Raw genomic sequence first — 27,439 nt, 5'->3', positions numbered from 1 at the left:
ATCAAAAAAGAGAAAGCAAGATCGCTATTAGCCTGTGTGTCCTTAAGATGTGGCTATTTGCAGCAATTAGGCTATGTTTCCTTAAAGGTTATGCCCAGCTATGCCTTGGCAGCATGGTACAGTGCTCCTGTCCCATAGTGCAGCCTCTGCCTTACCATGAACTACAGCGAGGGAAACCAGAGCGTTTTCTAAAAGCTCAAAGTTTTGTGTTTTGCTTTGGTTCTGAACTTCTCCCTTTCTGGTTGCAGAATATTGGCAAAAGAATGTCTTGTCCCGACTTCATTGGGAACCTGGAAGGACTGAATGATGGGAAAGATTTCCCGAAGGAGCTGCTGAAGGTGAATTGCTCAGAGAAATGGTCTACTTTTTATTGGCACTAGTTGTGACTTGATGGGGCCTTTCAGTAATTCTGCGAGGTTTTTTTTATCAAATCTTTTTTAAAAAAAATTCTAATTACCTATCAACAGTAACAAAGTCAGAAAAAAACAGCAAAGTAAGTTAGTGTATTGAGCAGCATTGTTGCTGCTTGTAATGTGTATTCCCCGGGCTCTGGGAATAGGCTATTATTGGATTATGCTTATTAAATAACTGAACTGACCGTCTTTTCATAAACGGTGCTGAGCATTGACAGAAATGAGCTTCATGTTCAAACTGGCCGGGTTTCATAGCGTTGATACTCCACCTGTGCCTCAGCCCATCTGCTGCTGAAACCCTCATTCATGCCTTTGTTACCTCTAGACTCGACTATTCCAATGTTCCCCTGGCTGGCCTCCCACCCTGCACCCTCCGTAAACTTGAGCTCATCCAAAACTGCTGCCCGTATCCTAACTCGCACCAAGTCCCATTCACCCATCACCCCATGCGCTCGCTGACCTACATTGGATCCCGGTCTGACAATACCTCGATTTTAAAATTCTTATCCTTGTTTACAAATCCCTCCATGGCCTCACCCCTCCCTATCTCTGTAACTTCCTCCAGCCCTCTGAGATCTCTGTGCTCCTCCAATTCTGGCCTCTTGCGTATCCCCAATTTCCTTCACTCCATCATTGGCAGCCGTGCCTTCAGCTGCCTAGTCCCTAAACTCTGGAATTCCCTCCCTAATCCTCTCTGCCTCTCTACCGTTCTCTCCTCTTTTAAGACACCCCTTAAACCCTACCTCTTTGACCAAGCTTTTGGTGACCTGTCCTAATATCACCTTGTGTGGCTCGGTGTCAAATTTTGTAAATATAAATGCAAATTGTTGTGAAGACAGAAGAAGTTATCAGGTTCCCCTGCTGATGCGGGAAGTCTCGCACTTTCTGCCCTTTGATATCCAGTCCTGTTTGTGTCTGCATTGTTTTTCTTTCTCTGTATTTTTTTATATATATGAGGCTTAAAACGACTCACTCGTGATCCTGCTGTTTCCGTATTGTTGTCAGGGCCAGTGACTTATGGTGACCGAATAAGTCAAATTCTATTGGACTCCCAGATAGAGTATTGGAGGTTAATTGAAGTGGTTCGATGGGGTAGACCTAGAGAAGATGTTTCCACTTGTGGGGGAGTCCAAAACTAGGGGTCAGAAATATAAGATAGTCACCGATAGATCCAATAAGGAATTCAGGAGAAACTTCTTTACTCAGAGAGTGGCGAGAATGCGGAACTCGCTACCATGGAATGGTTGCGGAGAATAGCAAAGATACATTTATGGGGAAGCTAGATAAGCACATGAAGGAGAAAGGAATAGAAGGATACGCTGATGGGATTAGATAAAAGTGAGGTGGGAGGAGGCTCGTGTGGAGGATGAACACTGGCGTAGATTACTGGGTCGAACGGCCTACTTCTGTGCTGTTAATTCTATTTAAACACCTCAAAATAATTTAAGAACTAACTGGATGCTGCAATAGGGGTGGGAACTTTAGGGGTTTTTCCGGATGGATGAACTAAGATGGGCCAAATGGCCTTGCCCATCCAAAATCTGATAGCACAGGGTCCTGGGATTCTTACTGGTGTTTTAGTAATCATATCCCACAAATCCATTCATCTTTCTGTGGAATATCAAGACCCGTTGTCCTTGATTATAATCTGTAAAGGGGACAGCCACTTCCTATTGTTTAAATCACTGGTTTATGGGGAGTGAATGTCCCATTCGAAGATTCTGGGACTTGTACCATTTTGGGAGTCGTGTACCTTGATTTTGTCCATTTTTAAGCCAAAATCGCAAACCAGTGACCTTGACTATTCTGTCACTAAATGTTGGATAACCTGCATGTTAAACAAGTGACTTGAAAAGTTAACTTGGAACAGTTGATTCAAAATGATGGCGGAGTTTATATTAGAGGTGTGGCCTGCCCCCATACTTGATTCTAATTTTGTAAAACAGTGAATTGGTGGGCAGGGAGGGGAGGGATAGCATCTGTTACTGTGATATCTCTATAGCAAGAAGGATTGAGTCCCTATATTCAGGGATTTGTATTGGTGATTAAAGAGGATGTAAATGGTCCAACATGTTTTATATGTGGAATGAGGAAAAGAGAGAGAGAGAGGGTGACTAATGGGTCACCCAGCCAGTTTGATTTCAATGGGATGAAAATTGGGTGGAATCTACAATGGACAGGCAATCTCTTCTGCCAGATTAGCGCCCAGGCGATGCTATGGAGGTGAAAGTGGGCAGTCTTTGTGATGGTGAGGATATGGATAAACTCAGCTCAGGGTGCAACAGGGTGCTAAAGTGGTCAACAGTCCAGTTCAGCCTGAGACGGTGGCCAGGGAACATTAACCAAATCCTAACCAGACACACCCCAGCAGACCTCTTGAACAGATGACATGAGCCGCATGCATACATTTTTGGTCTCCATACTTAAGAAAAGACATACTTGCTCTCGAGGCAGTACAAAGAAGGTTCACTCGGTTAATCCCGGGGATGAGGGGGCGGACATATGAGGAGAGGTTGAGTAGATTGGGACTCTACTCATTGGAGTTCAGAAGAATGAGAGGCGATCTTATTGAAACATATAAGATTGTGAAGGGGCTTGATCGGGTGGATGCGGTAAGGATGTTCCCAAGGACGGGTGAAACTAGAACTAGGGGGCATAATCTTAGAATAAGGGGCTGCTCCTTCAAAACTGAGATGAGGGGAAACTTCTTCACTCAGAGGGTGGTAGGTCTGTGGAATTTGCTGCCCCAGGAAGCTGTAGAAGTTACATCATTGAATAAATTTAAAACAGAAATAGACAGTTTCCTAGAAGTAAAGGGAATTAGGGGTTACGGGGAGCGGGCAGGAAATTGGACATGAATTTAGATTTGAGGTTAGGATCAGATCAGCCATGATTTTATTAAATGGCGGAGCAGGCTCGAAGGGCCGATTGGCCTACTCCTGCTCCTATTTCTTATGTTCTTATAGCCAAACACGTCCAACGAACAGTTTGAACCATTCATAGCCAGGCTAACCAAAACCAAAATTGCGGTCTGTTGAGTCATACTGCATGAAGTAAACTGAAAATAAATGAACAAATACCCTCTGGCTCCTGGCTATGGGACACAGTATATGAGTAATTTAAGACATGGCATATGGTAAGTGTAGGATGCTTGGGAGGAACAGGTGATTTTTGGATCTATGGTTCCCAAAGCTCTCCACCACTGGGGATTTTCCTTGCCTCGTGTCTACATGTCTGGGTCTGTTGTAGACCAATTGATAGAAATTGATTGCTATGATTAGATAACAACTCCATTATCATTGTATCAGGATGGTAGAAGATGAACTAGATGGATCTTGGTTTCAACATTGATTTCAATAACTTCAAACCATAACCACTGCTCCCATTTTTTCAGACAGCAGGTGCTGGTAATGGTTCTGCTGTTGCCATTTACAGCTCCTCTAGATCCATCTTTTGTTTCTTTACTTGTCTCATTACCATCCTCCTTGTCTTGCACCATCATCCCTTTTGTCATTTAATCACTCCTGTCCTTCACCCAAACCCACAACCTCTACCACCTAGAAGGACAAGGGCAGCAGTCACACACCATCCCGACTTGGAAATATATCGTCGTTCCTTCATCGTCGCTGGGTCAAAATCCTGGAACTCCCTAACAGCACTGTGGGAGGACCTTCACCACACGGACTGCAGCCCACATCCCATGAACGAATAAAAAAAACCCTATTACAGACCTTCCCTTTTGTTCTTTCCTCCTCTCCCCTTTCTCCCCCCCCCCCACCCACCTCCCTGCCTCTGAACTTGCTTAAAAACTGTTAAATCTTTAACTTCTTCCAGTTCTGACGAAAGGTCATCGACCTGAAACGTTAACTCTGTTTCTTTCTCCACAGATGTTGCCTCACTTGCTGAGCATTTCCAGCATTATCTGTTTTTATTTCAGATTTCCAGCATCCGCAGTATTTTGCTTTTGACTTGGTCTTTTTGCGTCTAGCAATTCCTCTGTTCCCGGACTCATGTTTTTGTGTTCTCTAACAAAGGTTGCTGTTCACAAGATGCTGCAGTGCCCCAGAGGACATGCAGCACACTGTTTGAATGTTAAAGCTCAGAACGATCTCATTAACCCTGTGTATTCTAGACCAGTGCATTGAAAGGAACCGGGAGAACAGGGTGATGGAGTCAATGTCATGCTGTGTTTGAGAGATTTTAGCTAAAAAATAATTCTCAAATGCCAGGCAAAGGGAACAGTTTCCCCATTCCCTTGCAGTAGAGACAGTTCTGCAGTGTGCTGCTGTCCTGAACCTAGGCAAGATCGTGCATCTGGGTTGTTGGACTGAGATTATCAGAATGCAGAACTGCTGCTGCATAGCTAACTTCTCCCCAGTGCATGCTAATGGGAATACACCAAAACATTCAAAAAGGTGCTTAAAAGGGGAAATGATGACGTGCCCTAACGGAAAAGAGGGTAATGTGGAAAAATGAATGAATCCCAATGGCAGGGATTGGAACATAGGAAGGATCATAGAAACATAGGAACAGGAGTAGGCCATTCAGCCCCTCGAGCCTGTTCCGCCATTCAATTAGATAATGATTGATCTGTAACTTAACTCAATTTACCCGCCTTGGTTCTGTAACCTTTAATACACTTACCTAACAAAAATCTATCAATCTCAGTTTTGAAATTTTCAATTGACCCCCCCCAGCCTCAATAGCTTTATGGGGAAGAGAGTTCCAGGTTTCCACTCCCCTTTGTGTGAAGAAGTGCTTCCTGACATCAACCCTGAACGGCCTAGCTCTAATTTTAAGGTTATGGCCCCTTGTTCTGGACATAGGGCAGAGAGAGAGAAACTATTTCTCTATCAGCTGCTTTGATCTTCTTAAACAACTCAATTAGATCACTCCTCAATCTTCTATACTCAAGGGACTACAAGCCTAGTCAATACAACCTGGCCTCATAACTTAACCCTTTTAGCCCCGGTATCATTGTGGTGAATCTGTGCTGCACCCCCTTCCAAAGCCAATATATCCTTCTGGAGGTGCGGTGCCCAGAACTGAACTCAGTACTCTAAATGGGGTCTAACCAGAGCTTTATATAACTATAGGATAACTTTCAGCCCTTTGTATTTCAGCCCTCTTGAGATAAAGGCTAACATTCTGTTAGCCTTTTAAATTATTTTTTGAACCTGTCCACTAGTTTTTAAATGTAAGGACTTGCACAACACCAGGTTATAGTCCAACAGTTTTATTTTAAATCACAAGCTTTCGGAGCTTTCCTCCTTCGTCAGGTGAGTGAAGGGTTCTAAAAACACATAGCATATATAGTCAGAGATCAATGCCTGGTGATCACAGATAATCTTTCCAACTCCTATGGTTCCACAGCACTAGCGGCCCTCTGGCACCTCACCCACGTGGCCATTCCCCTTGGGTGCACCAGAAAGATTTCCAGCTGTTCAACTGTGGGAGCATCGCACCCAAGCCGAGGGAGTTGGAAAGATTATCTGTAATCACCAGGCATTGTTTTCTGACTATATATGCTATGCGTTTTTAGAACCCTTCACTCACCTGACGAAGGAGGAAAGCTTGTGATTTAAAATAAAACTGTTGGACTGTAATCTGGTGTTGTGCAAGTCCTTACATTTGTCCACCCCAGTCCATCACCAGCATCTCCACATCATCACTAGTTTTTAGTGATTAAGTAGTTTAACTGGAGGAAATTGTGTAGGAAACTTCACGTTCTTGTTATGTTCTCTCCAGTTTGTCCTCTGCCAATTTGCTGATTCCATTTGTTCCCAATTGCATCCTTCCCCTGTGGACTCGAGGGAACTTTCTCATTTACCCTGCCATCTATGGGTTCTTTGCCTTTTGGGAGTGGGTGAGATGATAAGTTCCAGGTGCAGTTTCGCAGGTGCCTAAGCCGGGTCTGTTTTCAGCTGCTCGGGTGAGTGCACAGCAGCACAAGGGTGCCTGTAATGTAGAGGGATGCCTCTGAGTCCAAATATAATGGAGGGAGGTGTTACATCTCCGGAGGCTGTGAGCTTGTTTTTGTGTTTGTGCCTCTGCATACTGATAGTGGATCATTTATCAGTATATTCCTCTTCCTCTCCCTTCCCCGCCTGGGTAACTCTTCCCCAGGGGCATCCTCTTGTTCTGGGTGAAGTGATGATTCATACACAAACAGGCCAACAGAACAGGCAGCCTGGAACAAACTACTAAAGGGATCCGTCTTCCAGATCATGGAAAATAAAAAAAAAAATCTTGAAAAGAAAGGCACAACAGTGGATTTGGAGTTAAGTTTTTCAAACTTTTCTATGTGGAAGACTACCTGCAAGTATTGACACACTCCCAGGATTCTCTGCAAGTATTGACACACTCCCAGGAACCTCTGCAAATATTGACACGCTCCCAGGATCCTCTGCTAATATTGACACGCTCCCAGGATCCTCTGCAAATATCAGGGGACACCTTGAGAACATTGGAACACTCCCAGAGAACTCTGTTCTAACATCCAAAAGACGACGTCAACTACCCAGAGTAAAACAGACCTATCCATGCAGAAAATGTTTCTTCAGTACCACATGGAAAAAAAAAATACAGGATGCAGAATCGCATTCCCCAGATGGACAGAACTTTGATGGTCTTATGGAACTCCTGGGTCCTATTGCAGATCCCCGAGTCCGTGGGCCCCACTTGGAAAACTTGAGGTTTAAATGATGTAATCACAAGCTGCTAACTGCTAACTTTCAGCAGATGCAACGACTTTCTATTTCATACGTGGATTCACAGGGCCTGTTTTAAAGTTTATGCTGGGCGGGTGGAAATAGGACACTTGATTATTTTCTGAGACACTCATCCCCCGAGTCAGCTCTGCAAACTAACTGGAATAGCGGATTCATGCCACAGGCTGCTACACTCGCTTATAACATAGCACTCCTGAGATATGAGGATAAGTTTCCACCCATATTTGGGCAAAACAAAATACTCCCCTTAAGCTCCAACAGATGCGTTCCTTTTAGAAAATTCCATAATACATAACAAGTGAAACAAATATTTCCCTAGCTCCCAATGACCAGGAGATTTAAATTTACTAAAATATCTAAGCCCGCACTTTCAATTTGATGCTTCCTCCCCTATTGTGGGTCAGAGTCCTGCTAAAGTATGCATTAGGGACACCGTCTAAATTAATTTTTAAATGATATCTCGCATTCCAATACCTTGCCGTAATTCACTGTCTCAGAGCGTCATGGTGAGCTGGTGTTGCCATGACTTCATTTTCCAGAGGCTTATGCTGTATGTCCACCCTTAGCCTCATTAAGATCTCCGCGTAAACTCGACAGAATGTGCAGCTTGATTTAAGCTGCATTAAAAAGGTAAAAGGAAAGTCCATCGAGTCCATTCCCTTCACTGACTGATATCCAACTTGTCTCATCATTAACTTCCCCTAATTTGCAACAGATCAAACTTTGGAGAGGAAAAGATTCTCTGTGACCTCCAAAAGTCAACTGCAGACATCATCTGACTCTCAAATCTACATTATTAAACCCTGAATTTTATTATCCAGTTGACAGCCTCAAGGGCTTAACAGAACTAGCGGTGTAGTGTATGACATGTATATTATGTAGGCTTGGTTCAGTTGATAGCACTATTGCCTTTGAGTCAAGAAGTTGTGGGTTCAAGCTCGTAATCTAGGCTGACGTGCCAGTGCAGTACTGAGGGAGTGCTGCATTGTCAGAGGTGTGGTCTTTTGGATGAAACGTTAAACCAAGATCCTGCCTATACAAGCGGATGTTAAACACCCCAAGGCACTATTTGAAGATTCAGGGGTTCTCTTGGTCTCCTGGCCAACATTCCTCCCTTTATAGACAACCGGTCATTCATCTTACCTGTATTTGTGTGATCTTGCTGTGCATAACACGTCTGTCTGCATAACAGCAGTCACTGTCACACAAACAAAATTATTGCAGTTGTTCTTTGGTAACATGTGGCAACATTGTATCCTACTAGTATGTGATCAGTACAGTATACACAGTGTACAGTCTAATAGATGGTATGGATGAGCTAGAGTACAGTGCGCCTGGTCTAGGATAAAATGTGCTCGCTATAGTGTACAGTGTCCATGGTTCGATGTATTTGGTCTAGTATACAGCATGTGTGTTAGAGTATACAGCGTGCACGTTCTACTATACAGCGTGCATGATTTACTATAGGTTTTGGGGTTAGTATACAATGTGCTTGGTTTAATATACAGTACACATGATATACTATACAGTGTGCTTGGTTTAGCATGGTCCAGTATACAATGTGCATGGTATAGTACATAATATGGATGGTCAACTATATGGTGAGCATGGTGTACTATGTAATGTACTTGATTTATTATACAGTGTGCATGCTGTAGTACACAATGTACTTGTATGCAGTGTGTATGGTGCAGTATACAATGCATTCGGTCTAGGATACATTGCTCATGGTCTAGTATACACAGAACACTGTGGTACTGAGTGTTACTGGGTCCCTGAGATTGTGGAAAGCCTTGTGGACTGATTCCAGGTGGTAGCACTGCTGCTAGTATATGCTGCTCTGTTCACCCACTGTACCAGTGCCTGGTAGGTTTAAATTATAGCTTCAGGGGATTGATAGCTACCCTGCTCAAGGTGAGGTGGACGTAGCACTAAGTGTGGGAGTTGCTGATAATTAAGATTAATGAAAACACATCACTTGTAAATCTAGTATGTTTTTAAAAAAAAATCTCAACCTACGTGTGCAACCAGATGTTTCTCGATTGAACCCTTAGCGTGGCCCACAGTGCTCATTAGGAGCTGACATTTGTCTCTTGCATCGAAAACACTCAACGCCCACTAATCGTTAGAACAGAGTCACGGATACGAGTGACTAATAGCTGGCGAGAGCCTCCCCAAAGGCAGCGCTCTCCGCCTGCTCCTTGTGCAACAAAAAAAAAACAGAGAGAAGGGCAACAGGCTGCTCTGACGATCAGGCAAAGCTTGCGAGTGCATGCTAATTCATATCACTCCAAGCAGAGGCTACTTACTGCTCGGTTGTCACGAAAGATAAAAGACGTTGAAAAGCAGGATCACTCAAGAGTCTGGAGCTGCAGCTAAAAAGCACATCAAGAGTCTCGCTGCTGCAAACAGCCTTGCAGTTGCTGTCAGTGTGTGTGTGTGTGAGCTCCTCTGAACTCCCAAGGATCAGATTGCAATATATATATATATATATTTCTTATAAAGTATCTTGTCAAAGGAAAGCAATGATCGGATTGAGCAGCGTGCACACAAGCGGGAACCTGCGACCCCGCTCCGCGGCGGCTGCCCGCTACAGCCGGGATTACTGCGGCGTGGACCCCGCTCGGTATCGGCCGCCGCAGCGCTCGAAATCGCTGAGACCCCAGGGGGTGTCCAAACTCCACAATAAACAGAAGGTAAGGTCGGCGAGAGAGAGGATATCTTGACAGATGTGTCTCTCTCAGCAGACGCCTTTTTTTTTTCTAATTAAATCAATGGGTTGCAAATTTAAAAGTGCCCCTTTTTTTTAACAAAAAGGGCGCAACTGGTAACAAAAACTTAAGGAAAATGGGAAATTTATCAAACTTTATGACCAGTGTCGCTCTGGACACCCACTCCAGTCTCAGAGTGTGTGCTTCGACCAAATCCTCGTTTATTGAATTAGGACCCAACGACGACAAATATCAGAATTTGGAAACTCCAGCAAATTCACGGGGTACGTTTTTCCGCTAAAGTGCCGGCCCTTTGCGCCAACTGTGTGGCCGTGCGCTGAAGCGGCGCAGGGAGGAATTCGGGCAACGGGCTCGTCCCTTTCCAGGACGGCGCCCAAGTGGGGAAAATCAAGCCGGGTGATCTTCGATTTTGGTTTGCTGCATTGCAGCATAAAGTTGGAAGGGCAGAAACTATTGGGGGGCCCGCAGCTGGGCGGAGGTCGCTAAATTCGAGCGCAGGGGTTAGCCCAGATTCCGTTCTGGGAGCGGAGCCTTGCAGTTTCTGCCTTCCAATGTTTTATCTGCATTTTTTGTTGTTGTGAGTCACCACTGCATGCAGTAGCAAATACTTACTGAATTCTAAGGAGCTGGCAGGTGTTACTGTCACAGCTTTCAGAGGTAATGCAGCAGCCACTGCTGGAAAGTTCAGTCCACAGGTGAATGGGATCTGAACTCTGGGATTCAGCCTCCAGCTGCTGTTTACAGAAGTGTTTTTTAAAAAAAAAATTTGTTGGTTGTGGTATTTGCACTTATCTCCAGTCGTGACATTGAGGACTTACAGTAACGGCTTTCTGTTCCCCCAACACAATGGGCCAAACTTTGCGGAAGAAATAACGGCGCCTGAACTTCGCACGCCGTTATTAATGCGCAAATCGGCCAGCAACTCGTAGCGAGGAAGAGGTTCCCCGCGAATTGCGAATTGCCACAAGTTGCTGGCCGATTTGCGCCCACTCTGCCGTTAGCTTGGCAAAAACCAACATCTCGTGCTCCACCTCCTCCCCGTGAATGATTTTCATGAAGTTGCTGCATTTGCGCATTAATGGCCAGTTAAACTCACCACAGAAAGCTATGTCTAGTTATTATCATCATAAGCACCCGTTTAACGAATTCACAATTGTTAATGACTTACCAGTCAACCTGTCTTGCCCAAAAAGTTATCAGTTCTAAGTGTGGAGACTCATTCCTTCCGGTTGTTGAATTATTTTAGGAGATTTTAAAAATAGCAAATATTAAATTTTAAATTTTCTTTTCCTTTCTGTCTTTTTTTTCTCTCTTAATCCAATCTTTCTTTCCCTCTCTTTATTTCTCTCTCTGTACCTGATTTGACATTGAATTCACCCACTTTAATTCACCCCCTTCTCAGTCCTTCCCTCTGTTTATTTCTCAATCCTTAAATCTCATTAAGGAGAGACCCTGTTGGTCCCTTCGTTCACTAAGGTCCCTGATGCCCCGTTGCCCTCGCTGTGTCGCTATCAACTCGCACTTCCAGCAGCTTTGTAGGCAAAAATTTAAGAAACCTAAACATGCAATTGTAAGTCTAACTAACGGAGCATGCCGCAAAATTCTCCGATAAAATCTGGCCCAATGAATTTAAATTGCTTGCCCTCAGCTACAGATCCCCCTATGGCTTTGCTCCCACTCTACCACTGCAATGGCCTTATGTCCTCCAGCTCTGGCCTTCTGTGCATTCCCCTTTCCTCTACCCTTGGTGGTACATCCTTCACCTACTTCAGCTCTACTCTGTGGATCTCCATCCCTGGACCCCTCCTTCCCTCTCCCTACCTTTTTTAAAAGCTTCCTGAAACTACATTTCTTCAACCAGATGTTGGGCCTCGTCTCCAAACAACCCCCTTCCCCTCCCCCCACCACCCTCTCCCGCTTACAGATGTTCAGCATCTGCACCTTTCTTTCTCAGAAAAGCACTGTGTGACACCACCAAAAACAGATCAGCTGGTCATTCATCTCATAGTTTGTGGGATCTTGCTGTGTTCGAAATGGCTGCTGCATTTGCCTGCTTACCAATCATTGCACTTTAATTCATCGTATGTGAAGTGTTTTGGAATGTTTCAGTGGGACGTGATTAGGTGCTATAAATGCAACTCTTCTTTTCATCACAAACCATGACAGAGAATTTTGAGGTTCATTATAATTATCCGAGATTGTGTCACAACATTTCTGTGTCTCTTCAATATGTGTAACATATAGAAGGCTTATCGTGGGATAATTAAATATGATGCTCTAGTGTCAGCAATTCCTGCTGAGAAGTCGAACATTGAGCTGGGAGCTGACTGGAGTAAGCAGGGCTTAGCAACATCCTGTACCCCATAGAGTTGGGAGTACGTTAGCTGCCACTGTTATTTTGCATGGTTCACCAAAGTGTCCTGTGCTTACTCTGCAATTCGCTAATAGAGTGCACAGTGACCCATGCATTTGTTGTAAATGGTCACCTGGAAGCTTGCTACTGTTCCATGAAGTGTGGGTTATAGCTGTTACGTGCCCCCTTTTATTTGTCAGTGATTTGTGTTGCATTCACCATCTCTGTTATGATACTGGGAGGAGCTCAGCTGTTTCATCCCAACAAGGGAGGGAAAAATCAGAGACCAGGCCACCTCAGCCCTCATCCAAGGTTGTTCCAATTGAGAAACTAGTCACTGGCCCCAGCATGGCATCTGTAGAAAAGAAAAGTGTAAAACGGGCTGCCGATTTGCTATTAGCCAGTTTTGCACTACAGACAAAGACCAGTTTCACTCCCATTATCTCTAAGAGTGCCTTTGGATCACTTCACTGCATCAGGACCTATGGGAAAGCCACGGGTAACTTCAGTCACTCTGTACAAATTGTACCTAAGGAAACATCACACCTTGATGTATAAAGTGCTCAGCTGAAAGTTCTGGGGGTATTAAAATACATAGAAAGGTTCGAAGATGGCTCAATTGGTAGAGCAGTCACCTGAGGAAGTGATGCTTCAGGTGTACAGAGCCTTGGTCAGACCCCATCTGGAGTACTGCGTTCACTTTTGGGCACTGCACCTCAAGAAGGATATTATGGCCTTGGAGGGGTACAGCACAGATTCACTGCAATGATACCAGGGCTTAAAGGGTTAAATTATGAGTCCAAGTCGCATAAACTTGGCTTTTATTCCCTTGAGCTTAGAAGGTTGAGGGGTGATCTAATTTTAAGTATTTAAAACGATAAAGGGTTTCGATAAGGTTGATACAGAGAAACTTATTTCCTCTGGTGGGGGAGTCCAGAACAAGAGGGCATCTTAAAATTAGAGCTAGACCATTTAGGAGTGAAATCAGGAAGCACTTTTTCACACAAAGGATGGTGGAAATCTGGAACTCGCTCCCCAAAAAGGCTCTAGACGCTGGGGGCCAATTGAAATTTTCAGGGTTGGCATCGATAGATTGTGTTAGGTATCAAGAGATTTGGAGCAAAGGCGGGTAAATGGAGTTGAGGTACAGATCAGCCATGATCAAAGGGGCTGAATGGCCTACTCCTGTTTCAATGTTAGAAGGTTGCAGGGTTTCAAGACATGTCTTGAGCATATTATCTGAGGGGACACTCCAGGCTAGGACTGAAGGGTGCTGCCTTTCAGTTGAGATGTTAAATCGAAATCCTGATCCCATGTCCTAGCCAACATTCTTACCTCAACCAAGAAAAGATTAGCTGGTCATTCATTAACTTGGATGTGGCTGCTGCATTTGCCTACATAATAACAGACAGTGTGTTCCCAAGTAAGTCACTATATGAAGCACTTTGGCATTGTTTGATGTGTTGAGGCGCTATAGCAAAACAGGTAACATCCACGGTGATTTTCCTTGAGGCGCCCCCTGCTCCACCGCCATAAATTTGGTGGAAACCCTGTTTATGCATGTAGATTGGAATTTGCGCAAAACGTCCTCCAAATTTACAGCGGTATAGCAAGAGAAGTTGTGAGAAAATTCACCCCAATTGTGGTTTATACACCAGATTTTACAGTGAGTGGAATTCCCATGATATTTAACATGAACTTTGGCTAGTTTTTTTTAGAAAGTCTAAATCTGGACATGTCTGTCTTTGGATTTTTCTATTAACGGGGAGCCCAATAAAGCATGTGCGACATATGGGAGTCTGTATCATAATGGATGTCATGTTATGTGGTTACTGCGTTGTGCTCGGTGCTATAAAAAGATTGCTTCTTTTGCCAAAGGATGCGTTGTCTCAGAGAAGGTGAATGACGTGTTTAATGTGAGAGCGAGCCGAGAAAATATGTGTTTATGTCAGAGTGTTCCAGTGCCTTTATAGAGGAGATCAATCAAAATGCAGCAAAAACTCAAGGAGGATCTTGTTAAGCTGTTCTGGTGAATTTCTAAAATTTTGGAGGGAAGTCGGTGATCAGGAATGGACTATTTTTCATGGAGTTCAGTCAGGGGTTAGCATTGAGCAGCCTCGTGTCAGGTGTAACAGTGTTGAGCACCATGTGAAGCTGCTTCCACTTTGCCCAATTAATGGAGGATGATTTCCATTGTTCAGTATTTATAGTGAAGTGCTGAACTTCTTTATACACACATTTATGATTTTGGTATAAAAAGCCAACCATGGAGACCTCTGCCCAAAGTGTCAATCTCAGCCTCAGTAAACCAACAGTGTGAAATTTGATACATCGCACAGCAGGCAATTTGGTGCCAGTTTGTACCATATTTTGAGAAGACTTGTACTGTAATCCACACCCAACTAGATTAAGACTGTGCAACTCTCTTCACCTAGGTATCCTTACATCAGGCAGAGACAGAAAACTGTTATCCCAGCGGTCTGGGCTGAATTCAAATCCCGGCCACAGAGGTGAAAGGACACTGTGCCACAGGGTCCTCTGTTCAACAAACCAAAAACTGACTGCTCCCAGGTGGTCAGCAAGCGGCTACATATGCCATAATGGTGGCTCGTTGGCATGCTCTGTGGGGATCTCCTTCACTCATGTCTCTGGAGCATGAACTTATAACTGTTATTCCGTGAAGCATTTCAGAGGTGTTCAGGGATCTGCAGGAAGTCCTTATAGGAACTAACGTTGGACTAAATCTGTGAGAAAAATTAAAATTATTAATTTGAAGCAATGGGGGAGGGGAAGGAACGCCTTCAAACACAGCATTTCCTCCTTGATCTACTTTCAATTAAAATGTAACTTGCAGTCAAACACACACGCAACTTTCCCAGGGACTATGTTGTTTTTTCCCTTTTTTTTCAAATAGACAAGGATGAGAAAAAAGCCATTCAGTCCATCAGCATATCCTAACTCAGTCAGCCCAAAATCTGACTCAACCAGCCAAACTTCCAGCTCAACCAGCCAAACTTCCAGCTCAACCAGCCAAACTTCCAGCTCAACCAGCCAAACTTCCAACTCAACCAGTGAAAGATCCAATTCAACCAGTCAAACATTAAACTCACCGAGCCTTACATCCGACTCCTCTTGTTCTACTGCCCTGACTGACATCACCTACACCATTTAGTACTTTTTATACATCGATGAGTTTATCAGCGAGTTTCCTGTGTATTTTCTATAACAGTCGGAAGTTAACAATCATCCAGAGACCTGTGGAAAGTTCAGTGATATTTTGCTGGATAGCCAGTGCCTTTGATAGAAGTAATTGTAAACAATTTTACAACACCAAGTTATAGTCCAGCAATTTTAAAATAAAATTGCTGGACTATAACTTGGTGTTGTAAAATTGTTTACAATTGTCAACCCCAGTCCATCACCGGCATCTCCACATTTGATAGAAGTGAGCAGGAACGAATGTTGTTGCAGAAATCCTGTAGAATGAAGCCATGAAGGAAACAAGTGTAGAATCTTCTAGAACAGTGTGTGAAAAGCACGTGTAAAATCTTTTAAAGGGACATTCTCCTTTGGGTAGAGTGATAAGTTCACCGGGTTTATAAGCAGAGATCCACAAATGGTACAGTCTTATCCTGGTCCATTTCTGTTAAAAAAAAAATCACTTATTAAAGGTTTAGTTAAATATTTCCATGAAAAACTTGCTACAATATTTAGACATTGCTTCTACCATGCATAGTTTTCATAAGAATGTTTGGATGGAGAAAACCCTTCAGCCCTTTTGATCGTATCCTTCCAGAATACCAACCCTACCATCTCCCCAGTGTAACTTTAGTGTTCAGTTATCACGCAGGCAGAGCCTCCAGTTTAACATCTCATCTAAAGGGCAGCGTCTCTGACAGCACGGTCCCTCAGTACTGCACTGAAATGCCGGCCTGGGTCGCTCAGCTCCTGGAGTGCAGCTTCAACCCGCAACCCTCTGACTCCGACACGAGAGCAGCCAGGCCAAGCTGGTACCCTAAGGCTGTGTAAAATTCTATTCTTGCATGGTGTTCTTTACTTATCATGACTCTTATCCCTTTTGTCTCTCTTTCTTTGTCTCTCTGCAGGTTTTGTACAGCTCTATAAAAAATGAAAAGTTACAGTGGACAATGTAAGTATGGAGCATCTGTCCTGGGCACTTGTTACAGTATTACATATGGTGGTTCAGTTTATTGTAATTCACTGCCAGGAATAAGCCAGGGTGACTGTGGCATGGGATCTGCACTGTTTCTGTCTCTCTTCTGGTGCAGTGGGAGTGTTGTTCCTGTTCTGATGGAGTGGGAGTGCTGTGTTGCAAGTACTGACAAACTCAAAGGGACCCCCTGAAAATACTGACAAACTCAAAGGGACCCCCTGAACATACTGACACACTCCCAGGCACCTCCTGTAGATATTGACACACTCCCAGGGTCCCCCTGTTAATATTGTCACACACCCAGGTGTTATAAATTGGATAGCCAGGTGGTGAAGAATGGTATACTAGAACCTTAATTCACAGAGCTCCACATTATATCATGTCCACCCTCTAGATATGTTCCCTCCTATAAGTGGATACAAGAGAACCCCCAATTGATACCCTCCACCTGAATACAGTTAGCACTAATTGATATAAATCACATAGATACAATTAACACCAGGCACTCCCTGTAAATACTGACGCACTCCCTGTAAATACTGACACACTCCCATAGACCTCCTGTATATTTTGGCACACTCAGAGGGACCTCCTGCAAATATTGACGCACTGCCTGGGACATACTCTGTCCCAACTTCTGAAATAACATGCTGATACATTAACAAATACAGAAGAAAAATCTAGGTTCCAGAAATCTGTGGACACTGTGCTCAGGACATCTGGTATTACCCTGCCCCAGACTGGCAGAAATCGGACGGCCTCGTGAGCCCCTGCGAGTGGCGCTCAGTACCTCTGACCTTCACTGTCAGTACACTGGATCTTAGCTGACAGAAACACTTGTGGTGAATTCGTGATCATTCCGTGTTGGCTGCTTTCAACCAGCCTGCATAGCTTAAAGGAAGCAGAAAGATTTTGGTTCTTGCTAATTGCACTGGGTCTCTCTGCCTTGTAATTGCTGGTGAATCTGATGGCTTCAAATGATGGCATTAAATTAGGAGTCACACACCTAATTAGATGGATTACTATCTTCCAAATTGGTACAGATGAGAGATAAAGAGGTGACTCTTAAGTCATGTCCTTAAGAAATGAAGTTACATTCCATCCACTTAACGCTCTGAACATCCATGTGTATTCTGTTGGATTTATGTATACACGTCTATCTTCCATGACATTGCTCTTAGTAAGTCAGAGGACTGCGATGTTTTAGGAATATCACAGCATGTATTAGCTTGCTAATGTTAAACATTGAGTGTGTTCGTACACAGGTCCATTAAGAGGCTGTGGAATTTGTGGCTCCAGTATTTTGTGTTGCTGGAGAGTTTGCTCGTTCCAAATGTGCACCTTTGTTTCTTTGTTTTTTTTTCCCCTAAGACTGACTCAGAAATTTGCATTATGTAGTGAGGGGGCGTTTGAAGTGTGACAGACATTCAAGGTATGATGGTGAGGAAGTGCCTACGTCCTAATGTCTCCCTCTTTGGCTCGGAGTAACGTTTTGTCTAATTACACTCCTGTGAAGCGCCTTGGGACGTTTCACTATGTTAAAGGCCCTGTATAAAAGCAAGTTGTTGTTCAGCAGTTACGTGTGAACAGCTCAATTCGAGTTTGGGGAGGACTGATGTTGTTTTCGTGTCTGTATACAAAGCACGCAGGTAATTGTACATGCATCAAACCGCTGGAAATGTGCCGTTGTCCTCGGGGAGGGGAACCAGGTTTTTAAATGGCCAATTTGGTGCTGAGGAGTTAGGTATTTCCGTGGCACTGACATAAATATCGTTGTGCGAGCCGCTGGTGAGATCAGGTGTGTGTTCATTGCTGACTATTGATTGACGGAGGTGACGTCGATGTTTAATGGTTAGAAGCTCAGTCAACCTTCAAATGAGGTGCAGCTGGGCTCAGCCAGTCCTCCGCCGTATGAGTGGGTTTACAGGCAGGGTTATCGCTCACTCGACTGTGTCTAAAGACTGATGAGCAGGGTCGCTGGTTTTACAGTGATTTAAAAAAGCAAGTCCAATTTTGTCTTTATTGCCCGGAATTCTTGGATTTTTTAACCAGTGTCTTGGGGGGGCATCACAGGCTGTGAATGGGCCCCATTATTCTGCGCAAACTTTGAACTAATGATCTTGCCAATGAGCAATCTTGTGAGAGTTGTGTTAGTGATTGTCCTGCGATCTGTCAATTGGCTGCAGAACCAAAGGGAGAAATCTTCCCTCTTGCAGTTACATCAGATGTCACACTTCAAAAGTACAAAATGAAAAGAAAGCCAGTCATTTTCTGCTGGTTTTTCTGCCCTGGAATAGTCTCTCTAAAGTCAGGAGCCAAGGATTTACAAGTAGCTCCCGACATAGAGAAACTTCCTTTGGCAATTAGCCTCAGGAGATACTTATTTTGGCCACTCCTAACAAATGTTCTTGGTGCCCAGTTGCTGGTATTTGCCAGGCGAAGTCGTCAAAGTGAAACCATTCGAAGAATGAAGACCAACAAAGCACAGCTACATAAGCGGCTTTCATATTTCTGCTCAACTTTCTCCAGCTTCAAGCGAGTGATCGCTGTCCCGCTACCCTTCCATAATAAGATCTGGATTGTCGGCACAGTGGACTCCCCTTTTACTTTGAGCCCTATAGATAGCGAACACACGGGACTGGTTCCCTAACATTTATCCTACTAAAACCGACCTCCTTATCCCAAGAGTAGATTTGTGCGCCCGCATTCTGAGGTGAATGTGTCAGTGGTCCCAGGGATCCAGTTTTCCATATGTCATCCACACATCCTTACACAGGGATCTGTAGATTATGATCCCATAAACTTGTATCTCCGATAGCATCTTGTATGTTGTGATGTTGGACCGCGAACTCGCTGTACACGCTAATCCCTGTAATATCCATTTTAGCTCAGTTGCCTCTTGAGTCAGAAAGTTGTGGGTTTGAGCCCCACTCCATGACCTGAGCACATAATCTAGCACGGACTTCCGCATTGTTGAAGGTGCTGTCCTCAGCATGAAATTTTCCTCCGCCAATGGGACAGGAAATTACCTGCTGACTCTTCCAATGGAAGTGATGCCTGTTTGGGTAAGAACATTTAACGTAGTAACCTTGGGCAATGACAACGCTGGTACAAACGAGGCATCCAGCATTGTTAAAAGAATTTCTATAGCGCCTTTCATGACTTTGGGATGCCCCAAAACGCTTTACAACCAAGAAAGTACTTTTGAAGTGTAGTCACTACAATGTAGGTGGTATAGTGTTCAAATTGATTGCCCATGATCTGGGTAAATTTTTTTTTACACACCTTGCATCTCTTCTAACAATAGTGTCAGCAGTGGCTCAGTGGGCAGCACTCTTGTCTCTGAGTTCAGTGCTATGGGTTCAAACCCCACTCCATGGCACTTGAGCACAAAATCCAGACTGACGCTCCCAGTGCAGTACAGAGGGAGTGCTGCACTGTCGGAGGTGCAGACGTTAAACCGAGGCCCCGTCTGCCCTCTCGGGTGGACGTAAAAGATCCTGTGTCACCGTTTCGAAGAAGAGCAGGGGAGCTTTCACTGGTGTCCTGGCCAATATCTATTCCTCAACCAGCATCACTATAAACAGATGATCTAGTCATTATCACATTGTTGTTACGTGGGATCTTGCTGTGCGCAAATCGGCTGCCGCGTTTCCTACTCTATAACAGCGACTACACTTCAAAAAAGTATTTCATTGATTGTAATGCGCGTTGGAACGTCCTGAGGTTTTGAAAGGCGCTATATAAATGCAAGTGCCTTCTCCCTTTTGCATCTAACTTTTACCATACCTGACCTGTTGGTGCTTGACGGGAACTCCCTTCCTAACAGCACTGTGGGAGAACCGTCACCACACAGACTGCAGCGGTTCAAGAAGGCGGCTCACCACCACCTTCTCGAGGGCAATTAGGGATGGGCAATAAATGCCGGCCTTGCCAGCGACGCCCACATCCCGTGAACGAATAAAAAAAAAGTGTTCCATTTCCCAGCGCTAGCATCCCTCACTTTGACGAGCACAAAAAAATTGTCAAAATATAAAAAGTAAAAGCTCTTTAAGGCTCAAGCAACTTTCATAAAGCACTCAAGGTTTGCTCTTGTGTCTCATGCATTCTTGGAGCAGACTCCCAGCTGTCTTATTGTTCTCTTACATCAGCCATTCAGTCGTCATCGGGAGCAGCAATATCACCCGTAATTATCTAATTCCATTTCACAGCTCTGTCTTATAGTTTTAACCTCTGGGATTTTAATAAACCAACAGCTTTCGAGAACCCGGCCTGCTAGGACAATCTGAGGCCTGTGTTGCCAAGGTTACTGGGAGCTGCAAGCTGCAGACTGTGATTAGCAGCTGCTGAGCGGAGAATATTAATGCTGAAAAATAATTTATTGCTGAATTATCGAAGTAGTTGCTTTACTGAAACACTGTCATCAGTACGACTACCAATTCATCAATAAATTATTCAAGTGATTACGTTGCCCTTAGCTCTTGGAGGATTGTTGCTGGCATTTCAGCCTGTGTTCTGTACTAACATGAGGAAAGGATGCTTCATAGAATCATACAGCACAGAAGGAGGCCATTCGGCCCATCGTGCCTGTGCCGGCTCTTTGAAAGAGCTATCCAATTAGCCCCACTCCCCTACTCTTTCCCCTTAGCTCTGCAATTTTTTGCCCTTCAAGTATTAATCCAATTCCCTGTTGAATCTGCTTCCACCACCCTTTCAGGCAGTGCATTCCAGATCATAACAACTCGCTGCGTAAAAAAAAGTTTCTTCTCATCTCCCCTCTGGTTCTTTTGCCAATTACCGTAAATCTTTGTCCTCTGGTTACCAACCCTATTGCCAGTGGAAACATTTTCTCCCTATTTACTCTATCAAAACCCCGTATAATTTTGAACACCTCGATTAAATCTCCCCTTAACCTTCTCTGCTCTAAGGAGAACAACCCCAGCTTCTCTAGTCTCTCCACGTAACTGAAGTCCCTCATCCCTGGTACCATTCTAGTAAACCTGCTCTGATGATGCAGTTAAACAACAGAAGCAGATGTCTTTCACTGCAGTCAATAGACCGTGCATTGGGCATTAAGGAACTACTCATAACCTGTGGGAGATGGGAGGCACAGATTGTGTTTTTTTAAGTAGAGATTCTAATTAGCAGCTCACCTAACTGGGAATATCTTGGAGTCTCCAAAGCAGTGCGGGAGGGTGTGTGTACAGGTAGTGAAGCTTGTTTAGTTTGTGTTTTCTTTACTCCGGTTGTTTTGGGATTTAATCAGATTTTCCTGTGATTCCTCCTCTCAAACGCCTTGGGACTTTTTACCAGGTTAAAGGTGCTATATAAATGCAAATTGTTGTTGTTATCCGCTGCTTAAAGAAAAACAGAAGTGTTTGAAGTTTCAGAGAGAGCTGACTATCCCTCAGAGTGTAGCCACTGAGGTGATTTGTTTCAGTGGTGGGCCAATCCTGGGTTGCTCCAGTGCTGTAACCAGTTCAAACTGTAGGGGTGGAGGTTGTCAGCCGCAGCTCAGTTGGGAGCTCTCTCGCCCCTGAGTCAGGCGGTGGTGGGTTCAAGCCCCACTCCGGAGGACTTGAGCACAAAATCCAGGCGGACACTCCAGTGACAGTGCTGAGGGAGTGCCGCACTGTCGGAGGTGGTGGTGTCTTTTGGAGGCGATGTTAAACCGAGGCCCCGTCTGCCCCCTCAGGTGGGCGTAGAAGATCCTGTGGTACTCAAGAGCTCAGACCATTCCATTCTGAGGGCTGGGCCTCATTACCATGCCGACGGCGAGTTGCATGACCCGGACTGACTCAGAATCAGGCCGATGATGGGGGGGGGTGCTGTGGAGAAGACGAATCACTGACAGCGGGGGGAGAAGACGGATCGCGGATGGGGTCGGGGGAGTGATCCCAGGGTGGCAACACCCCCCATTATTCTTGTGGATCCCAGAGTAGGATTCCTCCCCCTCCCAACCCCTTAAAAGAAATTCTCTTCATCGCTCCCCATAAAGATCTTTCGAAGTTACATCGGGGGTCCTACATGTGCCTGGGCGGCCCTGCAGAATATATATATGGCAGAGCAGTGGGGAACGGGGCAGTGAATTCACTGCAGCTATTTTAACTCCGCTGTGGCCCTGTTTCCGTCGGGTGAGTCAGGTTAAAATCAGCCCTGTGATGTTCAGCCTCCTGATGGGACCAAAACAAAAAGAAAAATCAGTTTTCAGCCAATGAGGGACAGCTTTAAACATAGTTGGTCCAGAGCTAGATCCAGAAAGGGAGGGATGGGGCCGGGACAGAGAGATTGGGGAAAACACTTATTTACTTAACCTACCTCAGTAAAAGATTTAAAGGTAAAATAAAAATGATAAAGACAGCGGAAAGAGATTAGGGAACGTAGGAACTGGAGTTGGCCATTCAGCCCCCCCAAGCCCGTTCCGCCATTCAGTTAGATCGTGGCCAATCTGTATCTTAACGTCATCTACCTGCCTTGGTTCCGTAACCCTTAATACCCTTGCCTAACAAAAATCTGTTGAGAATGGGAGACAACAAAACCAATGGAGGAAAAGCAGAAGTAAAGTTTTTCGAATACTTTATTTAAAATTGCTAAAATGAGGTTAATATAAAACAGCTGTTGATATTTGAGTATCTTTATTGCAATAATATTGGGGTTTCAGCACTGTGATGTGGGAGTTGAGAACTCAAGGAGTTGAGGAATCTCCAGACCTACAAATGGTCTCAGGGTCAAATGATAAGGAGCTACTTAAATATAGTCATAACCAGTGCGCAACACCATGAATGAATCAGCTTTAGAACTGCAACAGAAGACAAGGAGCAGATTAAAACATGAAATGGTATCAGAGTACAGTGGCACATAGTACAACAGGCAGTGTTATTATGGCAACAGGAAGTACAGACTGTGTTGTTGTCTGAATCAATACTGTGTAACAATATGACATTTACCTGAGGAAGGAGGAAGCCTCCGAAAGCTTGTGAATTTAAAATAAAATTGCTGGACTATAACTTGGTGTTGTAAAATTGTTTACAAATGTGTAACAATATGAAAGTTTTCATCAATGTGTGTCTGACCATGGAAATTATTAGGGTTAACATCAAAGTGCCTGTTCAGCCTGCAGCCTGAGCAGACCCTTGCAGAGAAACACTGAAGTCAGGAATGCCTTTACCGTTGCGTGGTGCTCTTTTTGTTATGGTAAAAAGCCAAAAGTGAGCTTACTTGTAAGTTATCTTGTTCAAGAAAACAACTTCTCACTGAAGTGTGTAATTGTGTTGTACTCTAACCCAATATTGAAACTGACACACAGTGCCTTTGGGTCACAATTCCTAATCGACACATTCTGTCCAAGGTGGGTCAGTAGGCTAGCTTCTTGAGAAATCTCGGCGTTTGTTTTTAAATGTGGATCTCTGAACCTGTCCACTCCATCCTAGCGTTAACTTTTTAATTATAGAGGGCAAAAGCCCAAGTATGTAAAAAGCCCAACAAGAGAGGAAGCATTGCTGGATCTAGTAATGGGAAATGAACCAGAACAGATAAGAGAAGTAAGCGTAGGGGTACATCTAGGCAATAGCGATCACAACATAATAACGTTTAAGATAAAGATTGAGAGGGACATAAGTAAGACAAACATAATAAATTGGAAAAATTTACTGACAAAGAAATAGACCAATAGGCAGTGTTATTATGTCAACAGGGAGTACAGTTTGTGTTGTTGAGGGAAACATTTAAAACGGTGATCAATAGAGTCCAGAAGAAATATATCCTGCTAAAAAGCAAGAACAAACTAGCCAGTAATCACACTCCATGGATGAATAAAGAGATAAGGGCAAAATTGAAGCTAAAGAAAAAGGCATGCACTGAGATCATAGACAACAAAGGAGAGGATGACAAAAGGGAATACGAAAAGGTTAGGAAAGAAGTCAAAAAACAATTAGTAAGGCAAAAATAAACCACTAAATTATCAAGGAATATCCAAAAAAAATAGTAAAGTATTCTACAGATACATAAATAACAAAAGAAAAATCAGGATAGGGATAGAGCCATTAAGGAATACACATAATAAACTCACAGGCAATGAAAGCGAAATGGCAGAAATATTAAATAATTACTTAACCTCAGTATTTACCAGGGAGACTAATATGGTGGGCATGACATTAGAAGAAGAGATCAAAAAAGATGTAAAGACAACTAATTATACCTATCAAGAAAGATTGAATAGGCTGGGGCTCTTTTCTCTAAAAAAGGAGAAGATTGAGGGGTGATTTGATGGGGATCTTTAAGATTATGAAAGGGTTTGATAGGGTAGACGTAGAGAAGATGTTTCCACTTGTGGGGGAGACCAGAACTAGGGGCCATGCATATAAGATAATCACTAACAAATCCAATAGGGAATTCAGGAGAAACAACTTCACCCAGAGAGTGGTGAGAATGTGCAACTCGCTATCACAAGGAGCTGCTGAGGCAAATAGCGTAGATGCATTTAAGAGGAAGCTAGATAAACACATGAGGGAGAAAGGAATCGAAGGATATGTCGATGGGGTGAGATGAAGTAGAGTGGGAGGGGGCTCATGTGGAGCATAAAGACTGGCACGGACCTCTTGGGCTTTATAGCCTGTTTCTGTGCTGTACATGCTTTGTAATTTTTTGTAAAAGTGATACAATTATCAAAATCAAAATGTCAGAAAGTGTACACTTTTATATAACAGTTAATTGGAAAGTTAATCAGCCATGAACTGGGAACAGTTGGATCTCTTGATAAAAGCTTTAGCTAGATGCTGAAATAGCAATGTGTACTTTCAAAGGTTCAGAAAGCACATCTTTTCAATTAGATTTTCTTATTTTAGCTGCATGCTGTTAATTGCATTGATTTTGCAGTCAATTCCTCTTTTCACATATCTGTGACTACCCGCTGTGAGGCGTATTACAGCTGTGAGTTCTCCACAGGGCACTAAGTCTGATTAAAAAAAAACAAAATCTTTTTATGTATGCATAAATGGGATTGTGCACTGTCATAGCTTCACCTGGTGCTATTCAGCAAGGGCAGGCCTGAGTCTTAGGCCTCAATGTCAAAGCTGCGTCAAAATTGTCCGACTTGAGCAGTCCGCAGTCAAAATCATTAACAGGCCGTTGTTGTCTTAATAGAAATACAGAGGGGACAAGAAGAGAAAGTCTGTGAGAGACAAAAGGATCGGAGGACGACCAAACGAATTGAGAGCGTTTGAGGGAGAGTGGTTACCTGCAGAGATTGGTCTCCGTTGGGGGTGCTATTGATGCCTGTTTCCATTGATGAACACCCGGTGGGTGGGTGGGGGAATACTGTCACAGATTGGCAAGCACTCCCCGGTCCCTGTTTTGCTCCACACCCTGAAAGATAGGCCTTGAAATGACACCATAGGGTGCTCGTCTACAAACACTTCAAGGGTAAATTTTGTGAGGCCCCATGTTTTTGGCGAAGCCGCAGAGGGGTGCCCACGATTTTCTGTCCACTGAAATCAGTATGTGTCCCTGTGATTATCCGATGTTCACTGGCCGTGTTTGAAGCCCAATCGGCAACAACGGCAGCTCAAAATTTACCCTTCAATGGAATTCCTTTCTCCGCTAGTCTAGCCAAGATGTTAATCCATTTAGATAGCGGAGAAAAGAATTACAGACCAACACAGGCATTCGTCCATGCAATTTGAAGGCCGTGTCCTCACTTTAAGAGTCTTGTAAGGATGGGAGGCTAAGTTGTCAGTAGATCATCAAACCCAAGATCATCTGGTCCCCAATCCTGTGCTTAAACAACTGACCAACCCCAGTCCTCTGCCAGCATTTGGTGCCGAGACATCTAAAGGTGCTGATAAAAATAGCAAATATAGTAATAAGCGAAATCCCTTGGATTTACTAGAGTATTCAATTGGGCCATTGCAGCGTATCACTGTTAGAACGCCCGTGATTATTCAGTTTTCCTTCTCCCGGCAGTAACGAGGAGGAACTGCGGAAGTCCCTGTCCGAGCTGGCAGATGAAAGAACAGATCCCAGCTTGAAGGCGATGAAAAGAATCAGCAGAGGCAGCAATCCGTTCTTGGATATCATGCAGGACCCCAACGCGGCCACCTACAAACATGGCTTCTTGGTGCGCAAAGTGCACGCGGATTCCGATGGGAAGAAAAGTGAGTGTCTTCGACCCATCGTTCACAAACTGTACATTGTTATGAATATCGTCAAAGACACAGAAAGATTACCTGTACTACAGTGTCTCAGTGCACTCCGGGAACATGTGATTTACTGCTGAGTCATTGAGGATAATGCAATAATCTACCAATATTTTGGTCCAAGAAGTTAGACGTAGTAGAAGTTACCCACCAATGACTTCTACCCATGTAACCGTTGAGCAACTAGGGATGCACAAGAACTACCTTTCACACTGGCCTTCTCTCCCTTCCTGTGGGACACTACTGAGGTGGGAAGTCAAACCTAGAGGAAAGAGGAGAAGTTAGATTGAGTTGTCCCATCCGCGGTAACAATAATTCGTTGCTGGAGGGTATCTGTTGATACAGTCTATATCACAAAATAGTTTGTGCATTGGTGCTCTACAAGGTGACTCAGTCCTCTCCAGCTGTTCTTCAACATTGTTTAATACTGAGCTCTGTTTGCAAATGTAGTAGCTATTTCAGTCTTTCAACAGCCATTTGCATTTTGATCATTGGTCTCCCATTTTATCCACGGTATTTGGAAATTGTTCCCAGGTTCACTGGTTCAAAATTGGGACCTTAATTCTTCATGAGTGAATGTACTTACAATTTAAACTCTTTGAATGTGTGACTTTATACGTTTCTTGCTTGGAAAATTGCAGTGATGGAGTTAGTGATAGGTAGTTAGTTAGTGACCTAACAAAGGTCTTTAAGATTATGAAAGGGTTTGATAGGGTAGACATAGAGAAAATGTTTCCACTTGTGGGAAAGACCAATACTAGGGGCCATAAATATAAAAAGTCACTAAAAAATCCAATGAAGAATTCAGGAGAAACTTTGTTACCCAAAGAATGGTAAGAAATG

General features: G+C 43.9%; 1 protein-coding gene across 2 annotated transcripts in view; it reads left to right on the top strand.

The window, feature by feature from the left end:
- Positions 1-27,439, top strand: part of LOC137304048 (PH and SEC7 domain-containing protein 1-like) — a 97,778-nt gene that overhangs the window by 57,516 nt on the left and 12,823 nt on the right. For both annotated transcript variants that reach the window (XM_067972468.1, XM_067972469.1), the window contains 3 exons: positions 249-338; positions 16,336-16,379; positions 26,364-26,554. In XM_067972468.1, the coding sequence (XP_067828569.1) occupies positions 249-338; positions 16,336-16,379; positions 26,364-26,554 (325 nt within the window). The remainder of the gene's footprint in view (positions 1-248; positions 339-16,335; positions 16,380-26,363; positions 26,555-27,439) is intronic.

This window comes from Heptranchias perlo, chromosome 36 (assembly GCF_035084215.1).
Source record: "Heptranchias perlo isolate sHepPer1 chromosome 36, sHepPer1.hap1, whole genome shotgun sequence".
In the NCBI taxonomy this organism is placed as follows: domain Eukaryota; kingdom Metazoa; phylum Chordata; class Chondrichthyes; order Hexanchiformes; family Hexanchidae; genus Heptranchias; species Heptranchias perlo.
The sequence above is the reverse complement of the archived record's forward strand: the minus strand, read 5'-3'. Positions and strand labels throughout refer to the sequence as shown.